Source organism: Dermacentor silvarum, chromosome 3 (assembly GCF_013339745.2).
Source record: "Dermacentor silvarum isolate Dsil-2018 chromosome 3, BIME_Dsil_1.4, whole genome shotgun sequence".
Taxonomy (NCBI): domain Eukaryota; kingdom Metazoa; phylum Arthropoda; class Arachnida; order Ixodida; family Ixodidae; genus Dermacentor; species Dermacentor silvarum.
This window is the reverse complement of record NC_051156.1, coordinates 231648877-231658018: the sequence shown is the minus strand read 5'-3', so window position 1 is coordinate 231658018 and position 9142 is coordinate 231648877. Positions and strand designations below refer to the sequence as shown.

The following is a 9142-nucleotide window of genomic DNA, read 5'->3' as shown; positions in this document are numbered from 1 at the left end:
CCTCCGGGGCTGGCTTAGAGCACTGCACGGGCTCGGGCTTACCCGAAAGCCCGGGCCCGGCCCGGCCCATGGGCCGGGCCGGGTAGAGGAGTTTTTTCACGGGCTCGGGCCGGGCTTGGGCACGGCGTGTGCTTTTTTACCCGGGGCTGGGCTCGGGTTTTTTGACGCGGGCCGGGCTCGGGCTTTCTGCGAGTTATTCTCGGGCTTCTCAACTCTGAAAAACATGTATTTTTCGGTCTCGGGCCGGGTTCGGGCCGGTTTCGAGTCGGGCTCGGGCCGGGCTCGGGCTTAAGGCAAAGGGGTGGCGGGCGGGGCCGGGCGGGTAACGTAGACTATTTCCGGGCCCGAGCCGGGCCCGGCTCTCGCCATAAAAGTTTTCATCGGGCTCGGGCGGGCCGCCCAATGTAAAAACGGGAACGGGCCGGGCCCGGGCCGCAAAAATCGGCCCATGCAGTGCTCTAGGCTGGCTTCCCGCTTCCTTGCTTGCGCGTGGGAGATTGAGTGCGTTCGCTCTCCGTGATAGCGCGCGTCCCCACACGCTTCCGCTCGGGCATACGGCGCGCGGCGAAGATTTTATCTATAGGGAACCTCACGGTGACGGCGACGACGGCAGAAATCCGGTTGAAGTGTCCATATAATTGCTATCGCAATAAAATAGCAGCTGTCTTGTGGTGTGCTATTCGGTCGTAGGTGAAGCAAGCATGGACATCAACTTTTCTGGTGACGAGGTGAAGAAATGTTTAGGCTCAGGCGGCTCGTGGACTGCCGACCTGACCCATGTGCCGCGCGTGTGTGAGCGTGTCATTGAAGCCCATTTCGGTGCGTCTACTAGCCGCGGGCTGCAAAAGGGTTGGAAGTTTAAAGAAGTATATTCGCCGTTTGGCATGCTGTATCATACTTCTGGATGTGAGCTTCATATCCTAAGGAGCATTTGCCTCTGCTCAATGAAACCTGGGCACTACAGACAAGTCGTTGCCCTCCGCGAGGAAAATGTGACATGTGCTGTTCGAGCTTACTGCGACTGCGTTGCTGGGTGAGTGCTGAATTTTTTTTTCTTATTCAGTCGTGTTACTAAGGAGTGCCACTTCCAATGTGCTTGTATAGGAATCAGTGCGTCTTTTCCAAGGCTTGTTGCGGTTACTTGCGCCACCGTAACGCGTAGGTGAATCACGGGCGCATTTTACGAGGTGTAAAAACATCTTTAACGTGTCCGTCGCTTCCTTAACTAGACGAGACTGGACAGAAGTACATATCCGCTTGTCCAGAGAACATATGCGGACGTGGTTGTTTCCTTCAATAAAATATGTACGGACCTGTTACCGACTGACAAAGTAAACATGCTAGAACAGCATGGGCTGGTTTGATTTGGAGTTATACTATCAGCCTGTCAGAGGAAACCAGTAAAGCAGTCGTATTTAGGATCTGACTCTAATAATACTTTTATTGTTATTCCATGCCGAGGACTCTACTACGACATTCCTTTTGAAAACTAAACTGTCAGAAGAAAAAAATGAGTTGTTGATGTGTTGTTTCTACTTGCAGGCTCAGTCAAAGCTGCCAACACATTGCTGCTCTTCTTTTTGCTGTTAGGAGCATTCAGACGCCATCCTGCACCGGCATGCCTTGCAAGTGGATGGCTCCAACACAAGGTAAACAGTTTCTTGTGAAACGAAAATGCGCCTTATTTTAACAACCTAGCGATGTCTGTAAGCCGTGGTCTTGTAAAGTTGCCGCATAACGGTATGCTTGTAGGTCCGCGTATTATCATTATTTGCATATTAACAACTGTACTCCTTCACACTTCCCAGTCGTTTTCAAAAACTAGTGTACCATGTGCAGAAAGCCTACAGCAAACACAGTTTGCAGTACAGAACGTGTGTTCATGTGAAAAGAAAGTATGAGAAATGCGAATAAGCACCAACTTTTTAATCAAAAGTACAGTGGTACAAATAGGCAGGTAGATCAATCAAATCATAAATCAAAAACTGCTAGACTACAAAGAATACTACATGCATCTTGATTTTTTTTTCTTTCAGGTCACAAGCGCCAGCCATCACTGCCACTTTCGGACATAACATTCCGCAAGCTTGTGATGAACAAGACCGGGCGAGCCAAGGCGAAGCGATAGCTACCACCTGGATTCCAGTGAAAAGAACAGTCTGTTCTTAAGAACTTCAGAGAAAGAATGGCACAGTGCGCTCCACATTTGTCGTGGAATCGGTACAGTGCTAGCAAACCAGCACCCGTGCAAAACACCAGTGGCATCGCCGACATTGGGGACCTCCACTCAAGGGAATGCTGGACATAGTTTTCAAATTACTGGGCACAGCAGGTGCCACTCACAGCTGCAGAGAGAACCAAAATTTGCATAGACACGGTCGGCCAGAACAACAACCCACTGTGGAAAGCTGAAAGGACTGGCCGCCTGACAGCCTCTTCCACAGAATAATGCGCTGCATAAAGCCTGATGGACTTGTTAGAGACATTTTGTATCCTCGCCAGAAAGAGAACCTTGGACCAAGTGACCCAAGATTGTATGGACTCAGAAATGAAGCGGTCGCTGTGGAGAAATACATTGCAATAATGCAGCTGTATGATAAAGACATTGAGGTCTCTGAAACCGGACTTCATGAAGCTTACCCCTTCATAGCAGCATCACCAGACCGCTTGGTCACAGATGGGGCTCCTTGAGGTAAAGTGCCGTGCCTCTAAGGCAGGGCAGACCATTACCGAGGCATGCCAAGACATTTTGTTCGCAAGTGGTTGATGGTGTTGTTACTTTAAAAAGAGACCATCCTTATTTTTTTCAAATCCAGGGACAACTAGCGGTCACCGGAAAGACATGGTGTGATCTTGTTTTGTGGACGAACAGAACTGAGCTGCTGCTTAGTACCTCTGTTGAAAGGATTTATTTTCACAAAGATGTGTGGCATGAAATGCTGCAAGCACTGATATATTTTTACAAAGCTGCCATCATTCCTGAGCTCCTAACACGCCGCAAGAGGCGGTTGGGTTTCCTGTATACCACAGGGGCCGGATATGTGCCTTTCAAAAAGTACGCTCAAGGCTTTTACATTGCTGAGACATCGGATGACCCAAATGAAGCTATCATTAAGGAAACTGAAGTAGTGGATATTGTAAATAGCAAGAAACAAGTGTCTCTAAACTGCAGTAGCATTTGGTGGCTCCACGTGTTTTGTTCTTGGGTGAATGCTAAGGCTCAATACTTGTCAGGGTTTTAGCATTTCAACCACCCAATAATTGAGAAGAAAATGTGTGCTTTGAACAGTGAAAACTGCTTGCTTTCATGCTGAAAATTTCGTATTTAACTAGCACTGCAGTCAACACTAAATATAGAAATTTGAAGCTCTCTATTTTTCTGTAAAAGTGCAATTCAGTTTCGCATGCAATAACTTAGGTGCAATTATATGTATGAATTACAGTGTAAAGTACATGTCTTTTCCTTGGGTTCATTTGTAAGGATTAAATGTGTCCATTCAAACCTAGCAGAATTTGCGTGTTTGGGCAAGAACGACATGCCATGGCAAAGAGATGATTGAAAGCAATGAAGGAGAATAAAAGGTGTTTTCAAATTTATTAACGATTATCCAAACTCATTCATTCGATTGCATGTCAAGCTGTTTACTGAAAGACATTCTGGTCCAATGGCCAGAATGACCAAAATATTCTGGACCAGGAGGGAAAGCACTTCCTCTCTGGCACATTTTTTTTTAAAGTTTATTTGTCCATGCAGCATATACATACATAAATTCTGACACACTGCTACCACTGCATGTTGCGGGGCTCATTGAACCTCTTCGTCCTCTATCGTCTCTTTATCCTTATTTATCAGCGGCCCTCTAAAGTTTGACAAGTAGGCACATGTTGTAAAAACTGCATCTGCCAGGTCCAGCATGTTTATAGGAAATGGTTTGTCTAAAATGTGGAACTCCTTAATTCTCCTAATAACTCTCTCTATATGAACTCTCGCAATGGCAATATGCCTGGTTTCTTCAACATCCTTTCCACTCATTTGAGCTTCGCCAGTAATGCGAAGAGGAGGAATATGAAGTGAAACACCACGTGGAAGAAGGTCTTCAACTTTGAAGCCCTTATCCACAATTACACCATCGCCTGGTTCCAACAAATCAAGTACACCTGACTGTTGTACAATTTCCCTGTCACTGGTTCCTCCACCATACAAAGCAGACACAAAACTCACAAAGCAATCCGGTGTGGCTCCCACTAGGCACTTCATCGTGTTGGCATGCTTATAGTTGGAAAAGGTTTGTCTCTGGGTGTACACCCCTGAAGGCTTCTGGATGCGAATTTCTGTTGTATCTAATATTATGCGTGTGTTTGGATACCGTCTGAAGTGGTGTGAAATGTTGCACTGTATATTGGAGAGGGATGGAAAGCCAGTGATATCTGTGAGGAGTCTTTCTAACATGAGAATCCACGTCGAGAAAAGGCGACTAAATGGCGACATTTGTATGGCGAAATTTCGACAAATCTCCCTCGTGGGCATACCTGTCCGCAGGCGTACCAACACCATAAACAACTGCTCTTTGGTGTTGTGCGCTTTTATCTCTTCATGCTTTTTAAGGTGTCGATTTTGATGTACGACTAGGTAAAGGAGGTTATTAAACACATCCATGGACGGTAGGCTTGTGTAATACAGCATGTCTTGTTCTGTCTTCGTGTTAGAGAGACACAGTGTTGTTTCTTTCAGCTCATAGTAGCTCATTATCCAGGTGTCAGTGTGCTGCTGTGCTGCTTTTAAATGCGACTCTAGTGTCAGGTTATATTGTTCTGCACTAGCTAAACGGGCTTCAAGTTCAGCTATTCTAAGGCTAGACACATTGTCGGGCTGGCATGCATCATGCATGGCAGCACCACTTTCAAGATTGGCTGTAGAATGCTCAGGTGCTTCACTAGCCTGGGTTTCTGCATTTTCCCCAGAGTCAAAATGAATGTGTAATACAGGAGTCTTTGGAAGTTGATGTGCTGCCTCGGGTTCCAGCACTGGGCTGCCATCGCTGTGGTGTGGTGGATCGTCCGGGACAGCTGGCACCATTGATGTGTTACTTCCTGAAAGCTGGCTGCTCTGTGTGGTTGCTGGCTTTGTATCTGAACGAAAAAAAGAAAAAATGTGTAGACCTGCAGACAAAACCTAATGTTACAATCCTGCAGTTAAAACGTAGAAAAGTTGTACACATGCTTGTCAGCAACTAAGCGTGAAGTATTACGAGGACTACCATTAATGATTGCCCACTGCAGTACGCATTGGACTGATGCATGTACTGTCGGGCGAGTTTGGGGTGTAACAAAAAGTACAACCACAGTCTTCACACAAAGCGCTAGACGCATGAACCCTGCAGTTTATTAAACGGAGTCGGAAAGCTACACAAATGTAAACAAATAGCATTTACTACTTGCTTAACCGTACACGCTGATAGACTCAGAGAATACTCAACCTCCGGCAACTAGCGCCTATACAGCTTTTACTTGTGCCTTAAACCACTAATCAGAGCTGTAAATCTAATGATCACCGTCCCATCTAGTGATGACTGTTTCTGTTATTGACATTGTCCATTTATTACAGTAGGTTTATTTCAACTTGACGCATATGTGTGGATTGCCGAATAGTGTCTAACATTACTCACTTGGAAGCTGAGAACGTTTGAAAGACTGGCTCGGAGTACTTCGTCTGTTGGCCGACCTTTCAAAACGCACAACAGCATCTCGGCGGCTCGCAGGCTTGTGCTTAAATATGGACGGGACGTTGTCGGGGTGGTCCGGAAACCTAGATGGTTCTCCTGCAAACAGAAATCGTTCTTATATTGTCCAATACTTTACCCTTCAGTCCACAATCACCGCAGCTTTATCACACACGCAGAGAGATGACCTAGCTTTATATCCGGGCAAACGTCAGTAGTCGATGCGCAACTAAAACCATTCGGGGCGTTTGCATGAACCAGACAGAAGCGGGTCGATTCGACTTGTCAGGCTGGGATATGTCTGTCGAGATCATGAAAACGCGGTCACGTCGGGCTCGGTCATCCCAATTTCTGACTCGACCCGCTCACGTTGGGTTCATGTAAATGATTTCGTTACATATCTCCCCACTCACGCTTCGTCTTCGCGGCGACCGCACCTCGCCCGCGTTATCGTTAGCACCGCGCTGTCTGCTTAGCGGGCCGCGGCACATGTCAACCACTTGCTTGTACACCACACTCATCATTCATCTGATATGACGAAGCTCGAAAAGCAACAGCATAGGAAAGGCAATGCTACAAAAGCGGTGATTGTCGACAATGCGCACCGTTTGCCCGACGTGAATGTTATCAATCCGAGCGCAGGAGGCCTTACCTAATATGAAATGCTCGCTGCAAACGCGCGAGTTAGCTGTAGGCTTCCACGTCGATCCGTCGACATTTACTCAGTGCATCGTCATTCGCGGCGATTGCACCCCGCCCGCGTTATCGTTAGCACCGCGCTGTCTGCTTAGCGGGCCGCGGCACATGTCAACCACTTGCTTGTACACCACACTCATCATTCATCTGATATGACGAAGCTCGAAAAGCAACAGCATAGGAAAGGCAATGCTACAAAAGCGGTGATTGTCGACAATGCGCACCGTTTGCCCGACGTGAATGTTATCAATCCGAGCGCAGGAGGCCTTACCTAATATGAAATGCTCGCTGCAAACGCGCGAGTTAGCTGTAGGCTTCCACGTCGATCCGTCGACATTTACTCAGTGCATCGTCATTCGCGGCGATTGCACCCCGCCCGCGTTATCGTTAGCACCGCGCTGTCTGCTTAGCGGGCCGCGGCACATGTCAACCACTTGCTTGTACACCACACTTATTCATCTGATATGACGAAGCTCGGAAAGGAACAGCATAGGAAAGGCATTGCTACAAAACGCAGCGATTGTCGACAATGTGCACCGTTTGCCCGACGTGAATGTTATCAAGCCGTGCACAGGAGGCCTTACCTGATATGAAATGCTCGCTGCAAACGCGCGAGTTAGCTGTAGGCTTCCACGTCGATCCGTCGACATTTACTCAGTGCATCGTCATTCGCGGCGATTGCACCCCGCCCGCGTTATCGTTAGCACCGCGCTGTCTGCTTAGCGGGCCGCGGCACATGTCAACCACTTGCTTGTACACCACACTCATCATTCATCTGATATGACGAAGCTCGAAAAGCAACAGCATAGGAAAGGCAATGCTACAAAAGCGGTGATTGTCGACAATGCGCACCGTTTGCCCGACGTGAATGTTATCAATCCGAGCGCAGGAGGCCTTACCTAATATGAAATGCTCGCTGCAAACGCGCGAGTTAGCTGTAGGCTTCCACGTCGATCCGTCGACATTTACTCAGTGCATCGTCATTCGCGGCGATTGCACCCCGCCCGCGTTATTGTTAGCACCGCGCTGTCTGCTTAGCGGACCGCGGCACATGTCAACCACTTGCTTGTACACCACACTCATCATTCATCTGATATGACGAAGCTCGAAAAGCAACAGCATAGGAAAGGCAATGCTACAAAAGCGGTGATTGTCGACAATGCGCACCGTTTGCCCGACGTGAATGTTATCAATCCGAGCGCAGGAGGCATTACCTAATATGAAATGCTCGCTGCAAACGCGCGAGTTAGCTGTAGGCTTCCACGTCGATCCGTCGACATTTACTCAGTGCATCGTCATTCGCGGCGATTGCACCCCGCCCGCGTTATCGTTAGCACCGCGCTGTCTGCTTAGCGGGCCGCGGCACATGTCAACCACTTGCTTGTACACCACACTTATTCATCTGATATGACGAAGCTCGGAAAGGAACAGCATAGGAAAGGCATTGCTACAAAACGCAGCGATTGTCGACAATGCGCACCGTTTGCCCGACGTGAATGTTATCAAGCCGTGCACAGGAGGCCTTACCTGATATGAAATGCTCGCTGCAAACGCGCGAGTTAGCTGTAGGCTTCCACGTCGATCCGTCGACATTTACTCAGTGCATCGTCATTCGCGGCGATTGCACCCCGCCCGCGTTATCGTTAGCACCGCGCTGTCTGCTTAGCGGGCCGCGGCACATGTCAACCACTTGCTTGTACACCACACTTATTCATCTGATATGACGAAGCTCGGAAAGGAACAGCATAGGAAAGGCATTGCTACAAAACGCAGCGATTGTCGACAATGTGCACCGTTTGCCCGACGTGAATGTTATCAAGCCGTGCACAGGAGGCCTTACCTGATATGAAATGCTCGCTGCAAACGCGCGAGTTAGCTGTAGGCTTCCACGTCGATCCGTCGACATTTATTCGGCGCATCGCCTGGACCCACTTTTTTCTTTTCGCTGCGTGTAAAGAAGCTGCAGGGAAGCAAAAAAACCTGACCTTCGGAAGCTTGTTGCTGGCATTTGTGCACCCCACAGCGGCGCACCTCTGCGGCATGACAAGAAAGCTCGACAGCGGAGCGGCGAGCAGGCGAGCCTCAAAAAAACATGGCGCTCGCGTCCTTCCCGTCGTACTGTGCGCGGCCATCGCCACGCATGCGCAGAGGACCCCTTTGGAAAAGGTCAATTCCTTACTCAGGAAGTACATTCTGCGAGCTGACTGGTGTTCAGAACTTCCTGCAAGAGTATAATCTGTTGTATTGCAGCTTGCTTAGGTGTTTATCATGAAACAATGCACCCTTTCTTTGCTACCTCTGTTCTAAAAGCTTACGCATTGCCAAAGGCTAAGTACAGCTACCCACAAGCACTTATGAGAAGTCTTGTGATGAAGGCATAATTCATCATTCTTTACTTTATTTTTTAATGCCGCTCGGTGATGCGCGTGCATTGCGGCCGCAGTGTCGGGTTTCCTTCGATATGTTAGAACAAAAATCGCATATTTAGATGCAGCGGCATTTCCTACCTAATTTTTGCGTATTTCTGCTTCTTTTTTTTCAGCTTCAACAATTTGTTTGAATGGAGAAATCATATCTGTGAGAGATTGCTTTCAATATAATGAACACCATCATGGACCATGCAGTTCAACTGCCGTACAACTTGCATGGGAAGAAAAGCAAGAGACGGTTTAACATGCGGCTATGCAGAGTGGGAACAGGTGATACGCATTTAATTTCTCAGTTTT

General features: G+C 48.0%; 1 protein-coding gene across 1 annotated transcript; it reads right to left on the bottom strand.

The window, feature by feature from the left end:
* Window positions 1-746: 746 nt before the first annotated feature.
* Window positions 747-8570, bottom strand: LOC125944444 (THAP domain-containing protein 11-like). Its single transcript, XM_049664945.1, has 4 exons — window positions 8257-8570; window positions 5667-5819; window positions 4547-5130; window positions 747-839 (listed from the first exon to the last, which is right to left on the bottom strand). The coding sequence occupies exons 1-4, from the start codon at window positions 8546-8548 to the stop codon at window positions 747-749; spliced, it is 1122 nt and encodes a 373-aa protein (XP_049520902.1). The 5' UTR covers window positions 8549-8570.
* Window positions 8571-9142: the final 572 nt, after the last annotated feature.

Excerpts from the sequence above, each read along its gene's own strand:
- LOC125944444 (XM_049664945.1), bottom strand. The coding sequence starts at position 8,548 with ATGGCCGCGCACAGTACGACGGGAAGGACGCGAGCGCCATGTTTTTTT. Across the intron at positions 5,131-5,666 it reads CAAACGTTCTCAGCTTCCAA|ATACAAAGCCAGCAACCACA; the intron begins GTGAGTAATGTT and ends TTTTTCGTTCAG. Across the intron at positions 840-4,546 it reads AGCAGTTGTTTATGGTGTTG|CCCGCGGCTAGTAGACGCAC; the intron begins GTACGCCTGCGG and ends ACCCTTTTGCAG.